This window comes from Myotis davidii, unplaced genomic scaffold, assembly GCF_000327345.1.
Source record: "Myotis davidii unplaced genomic scaffold, ASM32734v1 scaffold217, whole genome shotgun sequence".
NCBI lineage: Eukaryota > Metazoa > Chordata > Mammalia > Chiroptera > Vespertilionidae > Myotis > Myotis davidii.
Window position 1 is genome coordinate 9111892 of NW_006290034.1, and position 22276 is coordinate 9134167.

The 22276-nt window shown below is 54.5% G+C and overlaps 1 protein-coding gene across 7 annotated transcripts in view; it reads left to right on the forward strand.

Annotated features, from left to right (window-relative positions):
* MAB21L3 (mab-21-like 3 (C. elegans)) overlaps window positions 1–16225 on the forward strand; it is a 31105-nt gene extending 14880 nt beyond the window's left edge. For 2 of the 7 annotated variants that reach the window (XM_015563471.1, XM_015563472.1), the window contains 6 exons: window positions 1273–1510; window positions 5750–5890; window positions 7296–7587; window positions 9663–9847; window positions 10333–10527; window positions 15446–16225. In XM_015563471.1, coding sequence (XP_015418957.1) covers window positions 1430–1510; window positions 5750–5890; window positions 7296–7587; window positions 9663–9847; window positions 10333–10527; window positions 15446–15802 — 1251 coding nt within the window. In that variant the 5' untranslated portion in view covers window positions 1273–1429 and the 3' untranslated portion in view covers window positions 15803–16225. Of the gene's footprint in view, window positions 1–420; window positions 710–873; window positions 1213–1272; window positions 1511–5749; window positions 5891–7295; window positions 7588–9662; window positions 9848–10332; window positions 10528–15445 lie in introns of those variants that run through there. The other 5 variants (XM_015563473.1, XM_015563475.1, XM_015563474.1 and 2 more) reach the window with 5 other exon arrangements.
* Window positions 16226–22276: the final 6051 nt, after the last annotated feature.

Sequence of the window (22276 nt, forward strand, 5' to 3'; positions counted from 1 at the left end):
GAAACAGGAGGGCTTGGGTCCAGTTACCACTAGGGTTGGGCAGGATTCTGAGCTGCACGAAGCCCCGAGTGAGAGGCTCTGGTCCACCTGCTGTTGGGAGCACCTGGCAGTGCTCAGAGAAGCTGAGCTCCCCAGAGCTGATGGCAGGAGGAGACAGAGTGACAAATGGGAGGACATGGAAACTTGAGGCAGTGCTGAGGGTGGCTTTCCCCGTGCCTGTCAGAGGCGGGTTCGCAGAGGGACCTGTGGGAAGCAGCTGGGCTGCACCCTGGGATGAGGGAGTGGGTGGAGCACAGAGCGGCCAGGGGGCTCTGTGGTGGCTTTCTTGCCCCAGGGCAGGGCAGGGCAGGGCAGGGCGTGAGATATGCAACTCTGAGGCTCCGGAAGGCGGAGTTGCTGGGCAGCCAGCCTTGCTGAGCACTGGGAGGCACACTCGGTGGGTTTGGACACCCGCAGGCTAAGCGGGGCTCCGGGCGCGCTGTTTCCTTAGCAGACGTCATGTTTACGCTCCAGGGAGAGCAGACCAGACCATTGCGGGTTTGTTTCTGTCAGGCGGGGACTTACCGCCTGGGCTGCTTCCCAGCGCGGCCTTGCTGGCCAAGCCAGGCGTGATTGCTTCCTCCACGCTCCAGGGGCCTGTTTACACTGACTTCACCTTTACTGCCAGCTCTCAAGTGTGGAGAGGGAGGTTATAGTGAAAGGTCAGCAGGTGAGCAGAGGGTCCCTGTCCTGCCATTGGTGGGTATGCATACGTGTACCTGTGTGTGCGTGCCTGTGCCTGTGTGTGCCTGTGTGTGTGCCTGTGTGTGTGTGCATATGTGCCTGTGTGTGAGTGTGTGTGTGTGTGTGTGTGTGTGTGTACTTTTCTATATGCAAATCGTGCCCTGATCTGGTTGACAAGACCTAATCGCTTGTTTGTGGGCACAATTATGGGTGCCAGGCTGGTTGTTGGGCAGTTTCCTGCTTTGTTTACTGTAAAGAAGGAAAATCAATCCGCGCGTTTTCTGGGTGGAGGGCACGAGATATTTACTGTCAACAGGAGAAGGACGAGGGGATGTGAGATACTGAGCCCCGGGGGGCACCTGTTGTAGGACAGGAGCGTGAGGGGTGGAGACGCCAGCGGAGGGCATTCTGCCCGACGTATTGGACGGGAAGGACAGCTTGGAACACTGCACTTCGGCCAAAGCACAGCGCTAAGTGGAATAAAATTAGGTTGGGCTCGAATTCTATTTCAACTGTCCTTTTTAAATGATTTTTTAAATCCTCCCAAAGATAACAGATGGATGCTCCCTGTTTGGAAATAGGAGCTTAAGTGAAGAATCGAGAAGGCCAGTCTTGGTCCACGCACACGTCCCCAGAGAATCTAGCAGAGAGGCTGACGCTGTTGGGAGGAGCCGCTCACAGCGCTGCCCTCCCCTCAAGCCACAGGATGGAGCCTCCACTCGGGACTCAGCAGGGAGCCATGCAACCCCTGGTCGAGGACAGCTTCGAAGCCTGCCTGCTGGATAAGGTGAGGACGGGTACCCGTCTCTCCCACACACCCCTCCTCACCTTCTACCCCCTTCCCATCCCTCCTCACCCCTCCTCACCTTCTACCCCCTTCCCCCTCCCCCTTACCCCTCTTCACTCCTTCTCACCCCTCTACCTTCTCCTCACACCTCCTCACCTCTCCACCCGCTCCTCACTCCTCTACCCCTTCCTCACCCCTCCTCACCTTCTACCCCCTTCCCACTCCTCCTTACCCCTCTTCACTCCTTCTCACCCCTCTACCTTCTCCTCACACCTCCTCACCTCTCCACCCGCTCCTCACTCCTCTACCCCTTCCTCATCCCTCCTCATCCTGCAGGGGGCTGTCTGCCACTCCTGTTCCACCAGAACTTTTCTGAGAAGGTCTCAAGCCCCAGCTTCCCCCCACGCCCCACCAGGGGAGAAAGCCTCTCTGCTCCCCACTTTTCTGCCCCATAGACACCCATCAAACTCAGCTGAGTCCACTTTCTCAATACAATGTCCCAGGCACCGCAGCACAAACTGTGTTTGCCTTCCTGTGGACTCCTCTCGTATTATCAGTGAACACATTTATCTGACAATCAATTGTACATGGACTCCTGAGGCTGTTCTTGTTATTATCTTGAGGTGGTAACGTCAATGTTATATTGTTTTATTGTTGCTCAGTTTCTGGGGCGAAGAAGAGAGTCTTGGATATTTTTATTCCCCTTGAAATTCACACGGTATCTTTGCACATATGTGACCAGAATTATGTTCAGGGCTCATTGAAGACAATGCAGGAATAGTGTGAAAGGTGCTGGCAGCTTGAGGTCCATACAGTGTCTCACTTAATCTAACCAACAGCTATGGGGTGCATGCCCATCACCCCCGTGTTTACAGAGGAGGGAATGGAGGCTCGTGTGGGTTAAGTAACTGGTCCGAAGTCACACAGTTGGGCAGAGAATGCTGAGGTTTCATCTACTCTTTTTCTACCCCGAAGCCGCATTTCTTTTGCTAAACCCCTCTGTACGCATCTCCATAAACACAGTGGGCACTGCTTTGTGCAGAATACTGTGCCCAAAACACAGGTCTGGGATGGGTCTGCTACGAGAGAGAGACTGTGCTCTGGGTCGAGCCCGCAACCTGGGCATGTGCCCTCACAAGGAATCGAACCATGACCTCCTGGTTCCTGGGTCGACGCTCAACCACTGAGCCACACCGGCCAGCATTTAGAAACAAACAAACTGGTTCTTGGATTTAAATGCAATTCCAGAATTAAAAGTCTGACTTCCTGTTGTCGGGAAGGAAGTTCTCAGCGTTTTCCCCAGCGGCACTGATCATGGGTGACATCTGCACGGGCCACGTGCTCAGGGGTGTGACCACGCCTGTGTGACATTTCATTCCTGGCACACTATTTAGTGCCGTCGCCGTACCTCTCTCTCAAGGAAGCATTTGCAATGCAAGTGGGTCAGAATGTTATTACAGGGAACAATCTTGACGTCCAAGTAATTTATATTTGAAACAGTAAAAGTTGTCCACAAACTTGAGCTATTAATAGTAGCAGGTGATGCGTGGGACAGCAGTGGGCCTGACACTGGTTCGGGGAGAGGGACGTAGCCCGGGATGGGGACGCGTACATAGAGCTGCCTGGAGAGAGGGAGGCCAACCATGGATGGCGCCCTAAGGGATGGATGGGTGCTCTCATGGCTGCTTGTGCATAAACTGTGCTTAGCGAGAGTGACTGAATCTGCATGCTGACCAGTGTAGCGTAACTCAGCCACGGCCAGGGCACTGGGAGGGCTGGCTTAGCCTCAGTGCTCACAACACTCTGAAAACTTTACTGTGAGATGCGGTTCCCACCCACTCTGACCAAAATTCAATAGTCAGCTCTTGTGTTACTTTCCCCAGCTGTTCCTGGTCAGACTTCTGGTCATCCGATGTCCCCTCATCTACCAACCCGGCTTTGTCCATTCTCTGCCCAGAGTGCGAAGCATGGCCCACCACTGAAACCCTCCCGTGCTCTCCTATCCACCTGTAGGTCTTGCCCAGCAAACCCCAAGCTTAGCCCCTCAACTGTTACCTTTGTGCTGAGAGCATCTTACAGTGGGGACCACTGGTATCCCACAGCTGCGTGGGCCCACCCACAGCCTCATGGGCCCACCCACCACTGTCTTGGTCACTGCCTGGCAGTCTCACACACGTGCCCAGGCAGCCCCTCATTCCTTAGAGAAGCTATTCCCAAGTCTGTCACCCGCAGTCCCTCCCTCCCACCTCTGTCCTCCCTCTCAGCCCATTGCCTGGACTCCTGCTCATAAAGAAAACAGTCATCAGACAGGAAGTCTCGGATTCCCGCATTCCCTGCCCTTTCCTCTGTGTTTGCACCCATCTTTCCTTCCTCCTGGCACCGGTGGATTCCTCACCAGGTTTCTGCAGTTGCCCAGCTCTTCCTGGCTGGGAAACCCTTACTCAGTGGCTCTGCCCTCCGCCTCCACCCCCACCCCTGCTCCTCACTGGCTCTTCTCCGTCGGCATTTAAACGTGCTTGGACCTGCGTGTCATTTTGAAAATACCTGTCAGTTCCCTTGTTTGTTTTTCCTTCCCTAGCCAACTTCCTGGAGGAGTTGCTTACCTCTGTCTTCACTTGCTTATCTCCCATTCCCTTTTTTTAAAAAAAAATTTATTGATCTCAGAGAGCAAGGGAGAGGGAGAGATGGAAACATCAATATGAGAGAAAATCATCGATCGGCTCACCCCCTACTGGGAAGAGAGCCCTCGACCTGGGCCCGTGCCCTTGACCGGGAATCGAACCGTGACCTCCTGGTTCATGGGTCGACACTCGACCACGGAGCCATGCCTCTATTTCAGAAAAAAACTTACAGACTTCCCATCCAAAAATGATTTGGATTTTTTTGTCTCTCCTGGAGTTGACTAAAAATTCCATTGTTTCCCACAAACATCTATTTCCCTAAACCTTACGTATCTCTAAAGGCATGTGTTTTCGGTGTTCGGTTTTCTGGGGGTATATCCCAATTGTTGGAGACTTGCTGTGCAGAGTCAGCAGGGGTGAGTTCCGGGGAGAAGGGAGCCGTGGTTTATGGACATGGCGGGAAGCAGTCGCTGGACGGTACACTGTTGAATCTCCACACGTGTGAACCCGTTTCATAGTCAGCAACCTGGACAGCAGGCGCCATCGCCCCCTTACGTCATCGTCTCCCCACAGTTCACAGCCCCTGCGTGACGGTCTGGCCCTGCCATTTCCCAGCCTCCAGCCCCAGGGGCACCCTTGCTGGCCCCCCGGCTTTGCCAGGCGTGCTCCTGCTTTGGGGGCCAGGAATGTGCTTTCCCCAGCTGTCAGCAGGGCCCACTCAAACGTCCCCCTCCTTAGAGATGACTTCGCTGGCCACTGGATTCCAAAATAGTAGCCTTTTTATTCTCTAATCCTTCATCCCATGTGACTTTCCTTCATGGGACTTACCCTACCTGATACCACATTGTACACACACACACACACAAAGTGTGTATACACACGTACAGGGGGGCATGAGTAGGTTTACAGTTGTGAGCATGCGAAACAGAGTTTATCCTTGTATTATCATTTATTAATTATTGTATTATTTTTCCATATGCACAACTGTAAACCTACTTTTGCCCCACCCTGTATGTATGTATACACGTGTGTATATGTGTGTACATATATACCTAGGTCCTGTATTTTCAACTGGCGGGCAAGTATCCCTGTCTTGTTTGCTGTTGTCTTGTTCACTGTGCACCAGCATGTGAAAATGGGCACTGACCACATGGCAGGGGACGTCTGTGACCTCCCAAGTCTGTGAATTCACACTTGAACGCATGCTTCTATTTTATTTTTTTTAAGATTTTTTAAAAATTGATTTCAGAGAGGAAGGAAGAGGGAGAGAGAGAGAGAAACATCAATGATGAGAGAGAATCATTGACCAGCTGCCTCCTGCAAACCCCACGCTGGGGATGGAGCCCGCAACCCGGGCATGTGCCCTGATCAGGAATCGAACCGTGACCTCCTGGTTCACAGGTTGACGCTCAACCACTGAGCCACGCCAGCCGGACGAATGGGTGCTTCTATTTTAGAAGTGAACTCTGAGGCACTGACAAACACCATTAGACCTGAAGTCACCTCTCCTGGAGCCCTGCTCCTGTGGTCACCCCACTGTGTCCTGTCCCGTCACTTCCTTATGCCAGTGCCCGGGGCAGCCCCGGAAATAACCCCTGTGCTGCTTCCCGCCCACCAGGTGGACCAGAGGCGTCAGCGGGTGTCCCAGATGGTGGAGGAGGTGCAGAAGATCGTCTACCACCTGACCACAGAAATCAGCAACCAGGACATCCGCTTCCAGGCCATCCCGTACTCCCTGATGTACAACGGGAACATCACGGTGAGTGGCCTCCCTCGCCTCCGGGCGCCCACCCGGGGCTCCCGGGCACCACCCGTGACAGGCACTGACACCACTGAGAATACTAGCAGTACTGCCTGTTTCCTTGGGGGCTGGGTTTTTACCATTTACACACTCATGTGAGCGCCCACATTCCAACTTCCAGCTGATGGGGACTGAGACGGGAAGTCACAGGCGAGCGAGGTCAGTCCTATGGGGTGCGGAAGCCAGAAGGCACCCTGGGGCCCTGAGCCAGGCCTGTGCCACTCTCACAGTAACCATAATTGGGGGCTGGGCAGAGGGAATTGTCGAGAAAATGGCTGAAAGTATTTTGTGGGTTGCAGGTGGGGAGGGAGGGCAGTGGGAGAGGTGGCCTTTAGAAACAGGGGTTCCAAGCCGCCTCGGAACCCCTGTCCCTGCCGAGGAGCCCCCAGAGCTGTAGGCCACCAGGGTACCAGCCCGCGCACGTTCATGCACCACTGTGGAGTGGGCGAAGCCGTCCTCACAGAACGATCTCACCTGCAGACAATCTCGTTGAGCAGACACGAGGGTTCTCTCCCTTTCAGGGACAGGCGAAGCGAGGCTCTGGATTATTCTGGATCCCCGTGCCCCTTGATCTCGATTTTTCTTACGGCACACAAGAACCCCTTTCATTTGTGTTAAAGTTATCTGTATTCACGCCCGTCTCTCCCACCAGACTAGGTCCCTCGTTTGTAGGGATCATGTGTGTTGATGCCTCCGTTCCCAGGCCCCAGCAGGGTGCAGCCTGCGGTAGACACTCAACTTCTGTTGAATGAATGAATGAGCAAAAGAATTAGTATGTGAGCACATGATGTACTGGTGCATACACTTCGAGGTCGGTGGGCGTAGGGACCACCCGTAAGATTCTGGGACTTGTTGCATTTTGAAACAGTAAGATCCTGGGAAATTCACCCCAGGATGCAAATGATAAAACTAGATTAGATCCTGGAATGTCAGCACATCTCCGCCCCCCTCTCCCACCCACTTCCACTGCCTCCTAAATTAGACAAAAGTAGACCCGTGACTAGGAATAGAAGCACAACATTACTTTTCCTAGAACTACATCCTGGGAAATGTCTTTCTGGGAGAAAACTCCTCCCCATAAACATGAGGTGCCCTGCAAAGCCCAGGTTTCCTTCCTGCCTCTTCCTTGCGGACTCACGAAGCCAAGAGCTCGGTGACTTCATGTGCTACTCGAGGCATCACGGGGGTCAGTGGCAGGACAGGAGGGGCCCTCACCATAGGCAGGTGCAGCTCCCGTCCACCTCGTCACATGCTGAGGGCGGAGTGGTTAACGGAGCTGCCTGCCTTAGCAGGTGGCTCCAGGGCATGCCTGTGACCCCTCAAGCCTGTGAACTCACACTCTCTCTCTCCTTTCGGACCCCAGGTCTTGTCCCCCAGCCAGTTCCTCGTCACAGTCCCAGTGAGAGGCCTGTCCGGGTACCGGGAGGCCAGGGAGCAGCGCTGGCGGTACTACACGCTGCAGGGTGCCAGGCTCCCCTGCCCCCAGCGGAGCCCTGAGGGACTGCAGCAGTGGCTGGAGGTGCAGCAGTTCACGAAGAACCTGTGGCAGTGGCACAAGGCAGACGTGAGCATCGAGGGGGACATTGTGCCCGCCAAGGTGCTCCAGGTGTTCCAGAAACTGGTGGAAAACGCCATCGAAACCTGTCACCTGTCAGGTGAGAGGACCGAGAAAAGTGGGGTCTACTTTTTATAGGGTAACTTGTGATCTGCTTACTTGGCAATTCAGTAATTCCAGTTCTAGAGAGAGATTCCTACAGATACACACAGACATATGTACGAGGATCCCCACGGTCGCAGGCTGTGTGGTAGTGGGGAGCTAGGAAGGGTCCGAAAAAGGAACACTGGCCGAGCAAATCCTGCTGCCTCGCCTCGGGGACTGTGCAGCCTTCAGAAAGGGGAGGTGCCTGTGAGAACACAGGGGTGAGAACAAGTCAGTGGAGAACCAGAGAGCTGAGCAACACCTGTTCCATCTGCACAGGAAGGAATGGGGGTCCGTGCACATTTCCTTGTCTAGACAGAAGGATTCTGGAAGGTTCCATGATGGAAATAGCCCGTGTTTAATGGACTGTGACCATGGGGAGAATGCTCCCATGAATTATTTAATTTAATATGCATAGCACCCCTAGAGAGTAAGAATTGTTTTTCTACCTGTTTACAGATAAAAAATGAGATGTAGAGAGATTAAGTGCCATGTGGGTGAGCGGAGCCGGGCGCGGGCCAGGCAGGCGGGTTGGTAGTCGCTGGCCTCGCTTTGCCACGCTGTCCGCAGGGAGAGTGGGTATGAGAGTCACACCCAGCCGGAAGAGGAGCAGCCGTCAGTAAATCATGCTGAAGTGGCAGGTGCCCTTGTGTTCCCGTCTGGGCGGCTCTGAGAGGAGACAATGGGCTCCTCCTCCCAGCGCAGCAGGGAAAGAATGTTTCCTGTGGAGCAGCCAACAGGGGCAGCGAGGGAGCTTCTGCTCCCTTCTCCGGGCAAAGAGCCAAGTACCAGATCCCCACCGAGGGGCTCGGCCTTCTCTCATGAAGTCGGACTAAAAGCCTGCATCCAGCCAGCCTGGCTCAGTGGTTGAGAGGCAACCTATGGACCAGGAGGTCAGGGTTCGATTCCCGGTCAGGGCACAGGCCCGGGTTGTGGGCTGGATCCCAGTGTGGAGTGTGCAGAGGCAGCCAGTCAGTGGTTCTCTTTCATCATTGATGTTTCTGTTTCTCTCTCCCTCTCCCTTCCTCTCTGAAATCAATAAAAATATATTAAAAACAACAACAACCTGCATCCCTTGAAAGAAGGGGGACAGATCAGAAATGGATTCTAGCCTCTGAGCTGGGAAACTTGACCAAGTGTGTTTCTCTCTCTCCCGAGATCTCTCCGCCTGGTTGGAAGCGATGGTGTGTGGGCTTCCTTCTGCTCATGGGACTCTCTTCTTTTAAAAAATATATTTTTATTGATTTCAGAGAGAAAAAAAGAAACATCATGAGAGAATCACATGATGAGAAACACAATGATGAGAGAATCATTGATCGGCTGCCTCCTGCACTCCCGCCCACACTGGGGATCGAGCCGGCACCCTGAGCATGTGCCCTGACTGGGAATCGAACCGTGACCTCCAGGTTCAGAAGTTGATGCTCAACCCCTGAGCCATATCCACTAGGCAGCTCACTGGACTCTTGAAGCCAGTTATGATTTCGAGGGCTTAGGATGGTAAGGCAGCCAGGGGCGGGGCTGGCATGATGCTGGTGAGAACAGATACCCCCAGGAGCCTGTGACTTGGACAAGAGACGGTTAAACCGAACACCACCACAGGCCAATGAATTAGCAAGGGGCGAGGCTGTCTCAGACAAGGTCAGCGTCTGCGTGGAATGAGGGGGATGTGGAAGAATGGTCGGATTGCATCTTACAGCAGCAAATACTCTACCTTTTGTTTGTATTCAGCGTCTCTTTCAGTTGAGCCTCCTGAAAAGAATCCATTAATTTCAAAGAAAAGGTACCATAACAGCCTTGGGGGAGGGAGGAGAAAGATACAAGAAAAACCCACCAACCGTGCGATTTTCCTAGCAAGGCTTCTGTCGATATTTACTCGGCTCATTGTCTAGTTTTGCTATAAACTGCGCCCCCCAGGGTGAGCCATTGACACCGTGGAAATGGCCCTGGCGGCTACCGGCTCTGGTCAGAGTCGCTGCTCCCAGACTCCCTCTTTGAATGCTTTCACTGAGCCCGTCCGTCATTTCCCACCAGGAAAGGTCAGCGTGCTCACCACCGGCCTCACAGTCCATGTTGCCATGGAAACATCCAAAGGGCAGGTGGAGATAGAGCTGGCCCCGGAAGTGGAGATCCCCACCGCCTGGTCCAAGAAAGCCCCGTGGCCTCGGTGTCTGTCGCGCTGGCCCTCCTCCGACAGGGCGAAGTGCGTCAAGGTACTGGTGAGCGGGCCCCCTGGCCGCGCACAGCCCTCACAGCCGCCAACCGGGCATCGCGGCTGCCAGCCAGCTTCCCAAAGAAAACAGGTTTCCCCAGACCCGCGGTTCTCCAGTGGGGACCCCACAGAGGAGCGGGGAGCGGCACCTGAGGACCTGTTAGACATGCAGGTTCCCGCGCCCCCTCTGATCTCCAGAAGGAGGCTGGGTGGGCAGGCCCCGCCCTCTGGGTTTTAACAAGCCCCCAGGTGATTCTGGTGCAGGTTCCCCTCCGAGAGTCCCTCCCAGAGGAAGCAAACGCAGCTTCTGCCATTAACTGCCCACGTGCAAGGGGCGGGGCCCGAGGCTCCCGCTGTGTCCACAAGCCGAGCTGTGCTCGCCTGCCCCGGGGCTGGCCCCCAGGCCAGTGGATGCTGCGGAGATGGCTCTCCACTTTGTCTCCTCTGGCCAGCGTCCTCTTTCTCACGTTCCCGGTTCTCCTCTTCCTCCAGTCCTTTGGATTCTCCCTGTTGGCCCGTTGGCATTATCACTGGCAGCTGAGCTTCCTGCAGGCCGAGCGGGTGCTGCTGGAGCACCTGGACGAGGACGGGGGCTGCCGCCGGCGCTGCTTGCAGGCCCTGCGGCAGATGAAGGAGGATGTCTGGTGTCCAGGGCGGAGGCCTGTGATCACGTCCCACCACCTGCAGGTGAGTGTGCGGTCGGGGTGACCGGGGTGGGTCCCCTCTGCGTCTGGTAGGGCCTGGCCTGGCCACACGGACTGGGCCTGTATGTGTGTGTGTGTGTGTGTGTGTGTGTGTGATGCATGTGATGCATTCAGATGGGCGTCCAGTGTCCCCACTTGCCATACCACAAAGGGTCACTCATGGAGAGAGAGAAACCAGCTGTAAGTGTGCCCACAACTCCCCTGGCCAGGGTACCATTTCTCCGCCTCTCCCTCCCTTTTCCCCCTCCCCCTCCTTCCATTTTCTTTCTTTGTGCCTTTCCTTTTTCCCTCTGTCTCTATCTCTCTCTCCTCCTTTTATTTCACTCAACAAACCACCACAAGTGCCCACTGTGCACCAGAAACCCCGCTGAGCATGGGGACTGAATTGCAACTCGTGGCCTCTGCACGCGAGAGGTCTTCAGTCTGGGGAAATCGTGCAAGCTGCTCAGACCTCAGATACAGTCCCGTTTTCCTCGTGTCCTGACTCAGTGCCCACTCAGACCAGGTGCAGCCACTCAACGCACACATATGCTCCGTGCAGAGGAGGAAACCAGGGCGTGATCAGGTTAGACCAGGACCATAACTTCCGGGTTCCAGCATGGGGCACAGTTTCCCGTCACTCTGCCAGCACCTGCCTCCCCTCCCCCCAAACCCAACATTGCACCTTCACGCCCACCTTCACTCACTCAGCAAATGTTGTTGAGATGACTACAAGCCCACCTGCCCCATCTGGAGGTACCTGGGGAGCAAACACAGACATGCGCTGCTCTCGTTTCCCGGGCTAGCAGGGGAGACGGGCGTTGACCAGGCAGCTCTGCAGGTGGAGTCACGATGCAGGGAGCCCCAGGGAGAGGAAGAATGCTGCTCCGGGAACCAGGGTGCCCCTCCTGGAGAGTAGCCTTTGATTACCCTCTTCCGCTCCTCTTTCCCAAATTTCCGACCACACACGGTGAACTGATCGCTCAGGTCGCACCGTGTGCAGCTCACTTGGGTCGGGAGGTGTGCGACTCTGACGGGCAGCACAGCCCCAGCCCAGCTAGTTCCGCTGGGAGCTCAGGCTTCTCCCTGGGCACTACCCGGGAGCACAGGTCTATGTGGTGTCTTCCTTGCCCGCTCCTACCTGTGCCTCCTCTCCCTCAATGGGCAACGATACCATGTTGGTCTTACTCACTCCTGAGCCCCTGTCTCGCCCAGTGCTGTGCACCTAGTATTGCTTGGTAGATACTGGTTGGCAGAGTGCATGAGTGATTCCACATCTTGTTCGGCTTCCCCACAGCCCCTCCCCAAACCACTGGCCTTTGCTCCGCCTTCTTATCTTTTCTGATGATCTGTCCTCCTCGGTCTAGCCGAGAGTCTCTTCATGTCTGGGACCTTTCTCTTGAGTGTCTACATTCTTAACATGTTCTCAGGCACATGCCCCTGAAAGCACACACCTGTGCTGGGGGAGGGGCGCGCGCCGCCTGTGACCTGACCACCTCTCTTGCTTGTCTTTCTCCACTGGGAAGAGGTAGAGCTGAGACACAAACTCCAGTCTGTCTCAGAGCAAAACCTCATCATCTTGACCCCAATGGCATTGCTCCACAATTAAGATGGAGAGAGACACTTGAAGTGGCATAAATAGTTAAGGCAAGATTGACGAGGGCGCCGTGACTGGTCTCAAAACTGCATCCCACCCACAGACCAGTTTCATCCCAGCAGCTTCTAATCATCTAGAGCAGCGGTTCTCAACCTGGGGGTCGCAACCCCTTTGGGGATCAAACGACCCTTTCACAGGTGTCGCCTAAGACCATCTGAAAACACATATATAATTACGTATTGTTTTTGTGATTAATCACTATGGTTCTCAACCTTCCTAATGCCGCGACCCTTGAATACAGTTCCTCATGTTGTGGTGACCCCCAACCATAAAGTTATTTTCGTTGCTACATCATAACTGTAATTTTGCTACTGTTATGAATCGTAATGTAAATATCTGATATGCAGGATGTATTTTCATTGTTACAAATTGAACATAATTAAAGCACAGTGATCAATCACAAAAACAATCTGTAATTATATATGTGTTTTCCGATGGTCTTAGGCGACCCCTGTGAAAGGGTCCTTCGACCCCCAGGTTGAGAACCACTGATCTTGAGTGTTAGGGCAACTCCTTCAAGGGTTTCTGCTTCCGCCCTCCCTTCCCACCCACAGAGCACAGCAACACTGTGCGAGCTCAGGAAGGGGCGTTAAAAGGGAGTCAGGTGTTGGAAGGGTGGGATGAGAGGAGCAGCTGCCTTTTCCCCCAGTCTGCCCCCTTGGTCAGCGGGCAATGCGATGGCCGCGGCTGGTGACAGTGTGGGTTGTCCCTGAGGAGGGCTCGAGCGGGCAGGACCATTGCAGGGCGTCCGGCTGGGAAACATGGAAGAGATTGTGCACAAGAGCCCATCACGCTCACCTCACCTGAAGCCTGGCCCTCCCCCAAAGGGTCCTCCCCTCCCCCCCCAACAGGCTCTCCCCCGAAGTGTGAAGCAAGACCTTACCTTCCACTGGCTTGTTTATTCCTAAAACCCACTCAGAGGCATGGGGCCTCCATTATCATGGGCTCACTCCCCTCGGTTTGCCTGGGGAGATGAGAGCTTAACGACAGGAGAGGATGAGCCCCTGTCTTTCGTATCCAGGTTATCTTGACCAGCATGAGATGACCTCCAACTCGTTTTCGCCAAACAATTTAATCTAAGTTGAAACGTAGTCAGTATCTTGCCGTGACCCTAAAACTGTTCTTTTACTTTTTAGTCTAGACCAGCCGTGGGCAAACTACGGTCCGCGGGCCGGATCCGGCCTGTTTGAAATGAATAAAACTATTGAAAAAAAGACCGTACCCTTTTATGTAATGATGTTTACTTTGAATTTATATTAGTTCACACAAACACTCCATCCATGCTGTTGTTCCGGCCCTCCGGTCCAGTTTAAGAACCCACTGTGGCCTCGAGTCAAAAAGTTTGCCCACCCCTGGTCTAGACTGAATTTTTAAACATACCCAACATCCAAACCATCACATTAGTTAATTCACTATTTCACTCAGTCAGCATTTCCTGAGTGCCTCCCGTGCGGGCCAGGCCCCCTGGCGGGGGTGGGGGGGTGGGGAGGCTGGTGACACAACAGTGTCTAAAAGCAGGTATAGTCCTCTGTCTCAGGGAGGTCACCGCCCAGCAGGGACCCCATGGCACGTAGGAACATGAGGACTACTGGGCTCATTGCTGCTTATGAGAAATGACAAAGAGGGCGTCCAATGGGTGTCAAAGGGCAATTGGATGTGATGAATGAGTTTCCTTGGAAAAGGGAGGGCAGGTAGGTGTGCTCCAAGCTGAAGTAGAAAGTAGGGTGTGAGAGGCCCTGAGGGAGAAGAGATCATGAAATGAGGCCAGTGTTGCCCGACAGTGTGGGTCAGTGGTTGCACATCCACCTAGGAACCAGGAGGTCAGGGTTTGATTCCCAGTGGGGAGTGTGCAGGAGGCAGCCAATCAATGATTCTCTCTCATTGTCGATGTTTCTCTCTCTCTCCCTCTCCTCCCCTCTCTGAAATCAATACAAATATATTTTAAAAAAGAACTGAGGGCAGTGTGGCTAGAAGGAGAAGCCCGGAGCATGCAGGGCCAGACGAGGCTGGAAAGGCAGGTTGGACCAAACCTGTGAGCCAGACTATGTAAAGGTTTATATGTTTAGCTGAAGCAATGGGAAGACTTGGAGGTCCTTATATTTCAAAAAGACCACGTTGGCTTCCGTGTGCCTGGCGACAGGTGGGAAGACTGTTGTGCAGGTCTGGGCGTGATGTGGCGAAGAGGATGGCCGCGCCGCAGACGAGATACGTGGGTGGATTTGAGACCTGCGTCGGCAGCAGGATCGGCAGGACTTGCCTGGGGTTGGCGAGGGCGGGGTGACCCCAGGTCAGTGACTTGCATGACGGGCTGGATGAGCAGCTCTGGAGGCAGACCAGGTAGGGGGGAAGGCCGTGAGCTCAGCTGGGACATGTTGAAAGATGACTTTCAGATTTTCAAGAAATACCAGGTAAAGAAGTCAGTGGAGCAGTCTGGGCTGGAGAGAGAATTGGGAGTCACCTGTGTCTTGTGGAAATGAAGGCCACTGTGGTGGAAGGACGATAGAGTCAGAGGGCCTGGAGCTGGGGAACGCCACGCTTAAGGAGGAGAAGCCTGCCGAGGAGTAGCTGTGGTGCTGGGAGAAACCTGAGGGTGTGGTGGCCTGGAAGCCACGTGAGGAATAACCCCAGAGGAGGGTGTGGAGGAGAGGTTCTGCTGGCTGGTTGGCTGATCGGGTGAAGCGAGGGCTGGAAGAGGCCTGCGAGGTTCATCCGTGTGCAGGTCCCTGGGCCTGGAGGAGAGCAGCCTGTGGGGACTGATGGTGAGAGAGTCCAGTCGGAGGGACTGAGGCAGGGAATGGTGCAGAGGAAATGAAAATAGACGGGACAATTGGAGAAACCTGGATCTGCAGGGGAGTGTTAGGGCAGGAGGCGAGGTGGGATCGGCGGGAGCAGGAGATCCATTTAAAAGCCAGCGAGGAAGCAGGAGATCCGTCACATACAGCTTCCGGAAGGAGAGGGATTCGGCCGGCTGGGAGGAGCGGAGGGGCAGCGAGGAGGATGCTGAAGTCTGGGCCCGAGGGTTTCCGCTTTCCCTGCAGGGCAGAGGCAGAGGGGCGGGGAGAGCTGTGATCACTGGACGTGTTTGTGGGGAGCGAAGGCCTGAACGGAGAGGCAGGCGTAGGAGACGGCAAGGCTGGGCACCCGCTGAGGGTGGGGATCCGGAATTCAGGGCAGAAGCAGCTGGCCCCAGGGTCACGTGAGCTCGGGGTCCCGGAGGACGCCCTCCTCAGGGGCCCACGCGTCTGACGCCCTCCTCCCTCCGCAGACAGTGCTCTTCTGGACTTGCGAGAAGTATCCCCACGCCAAGGACTGGCGGTCCTTCAGCAAAGGGCTCCTGCGCCTGGCGAGGAAGCTGCACAAGTGCGTGCACCAGCGCTTCCTGAAGCACTTCTTCGTGCGCAGCAGCAACCTCCTGCAGCACGCCGCCGCCGCCGAGCTGGACGCCGTGGCCCAGAGGCTGGCCCTCTTCCTGCAGGAATCCGGGCCCTCCTGCGGGCTCCTGACCTTCTGCTCCGGCTCCGGCTCTGTGGATGGGTGCAGACAGGTGCCAGGCTCCTGCCCAGGAGAACAGCGCCGGGCGGCGAAGGGAGTCCTGCCGACCAGTAGCACCTCAGAGGCCTGACCAGGCCTCCCTGGGCCACGCAAGCCCCGGCCCTCGCCATCGCCATCGCCAGCTACCTCTCTCGGGGACGGCTCTCATCCAGCTGCCCCGAGCCACACGTTGCAAACTGATGACAGTTCTGAGTCTGTTTCCCTTGCTCAGATGCGGATGGTCCGACGGGGAGGATAGAGACAGAGCCCCTGGAAGCCAGGCATCAGCCTGCTGCCCAGCCCTGGTCCCCAGCCCGCCGGCCACGGCTTCATTGTTTCCCTTTGTGAAATGGGACTGTGACTGTGACTCCCTGAGGGCGGGAGCCCGTGGACTGGGCAGTGCCCTTCGAGGAGAAGGCATCGGATCAGCACTCGGTGCTGCTGTTGGTTTATGGCCGGCGTTCGCATCCCGGATGAGTACCTGACCGCTGATTAAATGGTTGCGTCTGTTGCATTGGCCTGAGCATGTTTCCCGCCAGCTCTCCTGTGGTTCCGTCTGTCTCGCTGGTGGTCGCCCGGCAGAGAAAGAGAGGTTTCAATGACAGGTGTCAGTCAGAGGTGAAAGGGCAGGTCTGTCGGCCTCCTGGATCCCAGCCACTGGCCTCTCCTTGCGTCCCACGCCGTGGGGCAGGGATGGGACTGCCTTGTGTTGATGAAGGAACCTAGTACGGTGATCTGCATGGAATGGCTCGGGTGCTGCTCACCTCTCAGCACCTTCCTTTGCTCTCGTCATTCACTCCCTCATTCATTGATACATATGTGCTCCTTAGGCGTGGGGAACGCGGCAAAGGGCAAGATGGACCAGGCTCACCCGATGGGTGATGCCTAGTGGTGGAGACAGGACATGAGCAGTGAGATCCATAAGCAAGTTATTATAAATTAGAGCGAGTGACCCGGAGGAAATAAACAGGAAACTGAAAGAGAGCCACAGAGAGAGCCAGAAGGATAAAGATGCAGGCACTGACGGGGAAGGAGAGGGAGCCGAGTGCAGGCGTGGAGGGATCGCAGGGTCAGAGCCCCTGGCCTTGGGACGCCGGTAAGGAATTAGTATTTTGTTGTAAAGTCGAAAGCGAGGCATTTGGCCTCTCCTGGCATCGTGGTGCGATTTGCATTTTAAGTTCCTTTTCTAGCATCTGCATAGAGAGGGTGCGGGGCTCGCCCTGGCGTCGGGCACGGAGGGCTCTCCGGCCCCACATTTTGAATCTCACTGAGATCCCAAGGCCACACACCCTGTGCAGCACGTCGGCCGGGAGTTCTAGCTCTTGGTGAGGCCAGTGGTTTCTGCTTAAAGCTCAGATTTACAAAGGGAGCCTGTGCAAGTATAGTCCATTGTAGGGATTCTGGAATATTCTGCTCATATTATGTGCTGCTTCTCGGGTCAAGGGAACCCTTTATCACTTAGAACATTTTCCCCAAATATGTAACAGTGACATTCCTGTAAGCATGAACTGCTGCCTTTTTAAAAAGGAAAGCCACATTTGAAAAGGAAAACAATTATTTTTACAAAAATACTGTAACCAAATGGTGGGGTCCCTGGGCCATCACATGGGAAACGGTGGTTTCAGAATGATGGAGGGAGATCTTTCGAAGCATAAGTTAATAATTTTGACAACACAAACCGACAAGCAGACCAGTGTTTTTGCTAAATCATCCAGACGTGCTTTCAAATTCTCCTATTCTTAGATCTTGGGAAACATTTTTGAGAAGGTAGCAGACAGATATAGCAAGTTTTTAAAACGTTAATGATGAAAACAGCTGAAGCAAGTTTCGAAACAGCTCTGCAGCCTCACAGAACACAAAGGGTGTAAGTCGCCTGTACCACTGATTCCAATGTGTGCTGGTGTTTGGAGAGAGTGGGCCTGGCACACTGCGTCGGCTGCTTCCGGTCGATTCTTCCCACCTTTGCCTGTGGATCTGGTTTCTGGAGGAAAAAGGGCTGTGGGCAGGTTCTGGAGAGTTCCGACTGCTGGCCAGCAGAGGGCAGGCGGGGACCACACATAAAGGAGCCGGGTTCCCACCCAGCGCCTTTTCAGCCAGCAGGCGTCACCCTGTTGGCCCTGGTTCTCCAGAAAGGGAGCCAGGGATAGAGGATTCAGCTGATGCAAAATTGTTTACCTTTCCGGCCATTTTGGCTAAAATTCACAGTCTTTCTGCTTAAAGCTCAGATTTACAAAGGGAGCCTGTGCAAGTATAGTCCATCGTGGGGATTCTGGAATATTCTGCTCATAGTTCTGAAAAGTCTTATAATATTACTCCTTTATTCTGGTCAGCTTTTTGTTTTGTTTGTTTTGTTTTTAATTCTCTTTTCTGTGCATCTCCGGCCTTCTGGGAGCAGGGCTATTTCATGGCGAAATGCTTGGTGTTCAGCCGCGGGAACTGACCTGCTCCATTCCGCATCCAGCTCTGAGTCTGTAACTGCCTGTCCTGGGCAAGTCGTCCAGCTTCCTAAACCTGGATTTCTCTGTGGACTTTGTTATGGCTTGAATGGTGTCCCCCAGAATTCCTATGTTGAAGCTCTAGCCCCCAACACCCCAGAATGTGACTGTATTTGGAGACAGGTTCTTTAAAGAGGTGATTCAGTGGAAAGGGGGCCTGGAGGGTGGCGCCCTAACCCGATAGGACTGGTGTCCCTAGAAGTTCAGGAAGAGAGATCCTGGGCAGGCGTGCAAAGACACCAGGCCATCTGCCAGCCCACGGGGAGAGGCCTCAGGGGCAACCATCCCTGCTGGCACCTTGACCTTGGCTTCCAGCCTCCAGAGCCGGGAGGACATTGCGTGTGTTGTTTACGCCGTGCAGCCTGTGTGCTCTGTTCTGGTGAAACTAACGCAGGCCTCGGGGGAGAAGCCACACCTCCTCACTGGTGAGGAGAACCCATGCAATAATGGTGCTTAGTCGAATCAATGTTTGGTGTTGTGGACACCTATCCCGCACGCTGTCCGTCATCGCTGCCAGTCCTGGTACCTACCCCCGCCCCATGTATAAAACCGCCACCAGGAAAGCAGGCACAGCATTCCAGTACGAACCCCGTGCGCCCATCTCTTCCCTTGTCCCTCTTGCTGACGTGGGGAGGCATTCCCCCTTGTGCGGAGTTCTCAGCCTGCGCTGGACCAACGCCGCTGGTGAGCTTCGCAGGGCCACCTCCCTTTATTTCCTGGCATCGCCGCGTCCTCCTGCAGCCCCCTGCCCCTCCCTTCTCTCCGCGATCCAGTCTCCCGAGTTACTGCACGTGTCTCCACTTCCTCCGCTCTTCATACTCTTGTTTACTGAGAGAGTCTGAGCTGTTTAAAGAGTCACAGGGACACCGTGCTCACTGTCTGGGTGGGAAAATGGCCCATTACCAGCCAGAACGTTAGAATTCTCCCAGGTGCGCCTCCTTCCCCAGCCCCCTCCCTCCCTGACATAGGTGAGCCTGGTCCCCTATTTGATGTACGACTCTGGCTTCCAGTTTTTGCTGCCTGCTAGTCAATCATGAGACTGTTGTTTCTTTGTAGGGTGTCTGCTTTTCTCTCTGACTGCTTTTAATTCTCTTCCGCCTCCTCCTTCTCTCTCTCCCTTTCTCTCTCTCTCTTTCTCTCTCTCTCTCTCTCCTTGTAGGCTTCCCTTGTTGCTCTGACACATGGACAGAGTCCCCTGGCATCCGTTTGAGACCAGCTCTGCCACTCACGGATTTGTGATCTTGCACACGACTCTTGGTTTCTCAAAAGGCTTTCCCTCGTCTGAAGATCAGTCCGCATTGCGAATGTTGGTTGCCTTGTCTAGAGTCAGACAGCCCTGGGTTGGAGCTCAGCTCTGCCGCGTACTAGCCCATAGCCTTGGCTATTACTCAACTTGGCGAGACCTCAAGTTCTTTGTCTGCAGACTGGGTAGAGATTATGGCTTTTATCCCCGGCATCCCCAGTAATCACCACCCTACATGGCTGAGCAGATGAAGCTTCCAGCGGGGATGGTGCGGGCTTCTCACCAAGGCCAACGATTGTGGTTTAAGCATTTGCTGGAACAAATAGGCCTGATCGCTTTAGAGCTTCAGGCATCTCAACATGGTATCTGGTATCCCATGGACTCCCTTGTCTCCGTGGACCACTCAGTATCCGGGGCCTCTTTCAGTTGTTCGGGTCGTGTAGCCCTCCGCTCACAATCCTCCAACCATTGCCCATCCCGCTCATGCTAAAGCCAGAGCCCTAAATGACCCCAGCCCCACCTCCGAACCAGTATCCTGTCCCTCACACTCATCCTCACCCATACTGCTTCCTCGCTCTTCCTAGAACACACCAGGCATGACTCGGGACTTCTGTGCTTATGGCTCCCTAATGGCTTGATGTAAAATAGGACATTTTATATACCTCAACCTTGACATGAGCTACCCTCTTTCTCTGCTCGATTTCTCTCCATAGCACCCTCTGGACAGTATCTAGCTGTCTGTCTGTCTGTCTGTCTGTCTTGCACCCACCAGAGTGAACACTCTCTGAAGAAGAGACTGTGTCTGTGTTTTCAGGGTTGTATATTTACAACCCCGGGCACATTGTAAGTGTCCAGTACATCAGAATGAAAATGTTTGCCAAACTCCTTCAAAAACGATCCATTCAGGTCTCAAGCTCCTTGGACTTTTCCATGTATTTGGTTTGTTTCTTCCCTTAAAAGCAGCAGAATCGCGGGATTTCTAGCTTGCAGAGGAGGCGGAGGTCTTTGCCTGTAGCTGGGAGGAGAGTAGGGTCCCGGCAGGGTGAATGACTGGCCTCAAGGCCCAGGCTCCGAGGTGGTTTGCAAGGGAAACGCTCAGATGGTTTTCCTTTCAGAAGCCCTTGACCTTCTATGGTGCAAGCCCGAGCCCTGGAGGAAATGCAATCTCACAATCTAACTCGAACTTTGGCTCTTCTTCCTCATCTGTGCCCGGGGCTGGGACTTCGCCCCTCGCCCTCCACCCTGCTTCCTCTTTCCTGGTTGTCAGGACGGCGGCGTGGGCGGGACCCCTGTGGGAGGGGCGGACTTGCTGTTCTCTCCCCCCTTCTCTCTCTCTCTCCTGAAAAGAAAACTTAAAAGAGTCCCGCCACTTATTTTCTCTGAATTTGAACTATATTGGAAGACATGGGAACATGGGAAAATAGGGAAAAATAACCCTAATCACCACCAAGAGGTTCTGCTGACCAGGTGGGCAGCCCCACACTTCACAGACAAGCAGGCAGAGGCCAAAAGAGAGAAGAAGTAATTTGCTCAAATGTATCCTGTCCCAAATGGAACTTCTTTTAAAATATATATATTTACTGATTTCAGAGAGGAAGGAAGAGGAAGAGAGAGAGAGAGAAACATCATTGATGAGAGAGAATCATCAATTGGCTGCCTCCTGCACGCCCCCTACTGGGGATCTAGTCCGTAACCAGGGCATGTGCCCTGATGGGGAATGGAACCATGACCTCCTGGTTCATGGGTCGATGCTCAACCACTGAGCCATACACAGGCCCAAACAGAACTCTTGATTTCCCCTCTCCAGTGTGCCCCTCGCCTCAGTAACTGGAGTCATTATTCCTTTACTCGCTTCAGCCAGAACCCAGGCGTTACCCTGGAGCCCTCTCTTTTCATCACCCAACACCTTCAATCCGCCAGCAAATCCTTTTAGCTCCGCTTTCTATATATAGTGCAAGTCTGACTCGCAGCCCTCAGCCCTCAGCTGCCTCCACCCCCAGGCCACACCTTCCTCCTGTTCCTTCTGGACTGCCGCAGCGGCTTCCTAACTGGTCTCCTCACACCCACCCTCACCCCACCCCCTGCCACCCAAGTGTCCCCCACACAGGAGCCAGAGTGCTGTTTTCAACATGCACATTGAACCATGGTGTTTCCCTGCTCAAATCCTTCCAATAGTTCCCATCCCTCTTGGAAAACAAGGCCCCCAGGATCTGCCCCCTGCTCCTCTCTCTGCCCTCAACTACCACCACACTCCTTCACTTCATTCCAGCACAGCCGCCATGCTCATTCCTGCCCAGGGCCTTTGTGCCTGTCTGCCACATTCCAAAGGCCGCTCCTCCCTGGCAGCCTAACACAGACCGCGCCCCATCGCCGGTCCCTTCCCCGGGTGGGGAGCCCAGTCCCCTGTTAGAATGTAAGCTTCCTGTGGGCAGGGAGGTGTCTTGTTCGCTGCTGTGGCTCCTGCACCTAGAACAATGTCGGGTGCATAGCAAGCGCCCAGTGAGTATTAGTGGAAGGGATGAGTGGAGGAAGGAAGGAATGATTTGGCTTCATGGCAGGGCCGGGACTTGAACCCAGGTCTTCTGACTCAGGCCAGGCTCTTTCCCCTACAACATGCCGCCTTGAAGGTTGGAGAGTCACATCTTTAGCTGTAGAGAAAGAAAAAGTACCGTGGCTCCGGCAGCCTTTGCTCCAGGCAGGGCCTGGCTCCCTGGATACAGGATGCACACTCATGCTGCAGGGACCCGGCATCCTGGCCTCCACCACCACCAGCAGGGACGCAAGCACACGTGCTGTGGCCGGTGCTGCTGGACACTGGCAGCCCAGC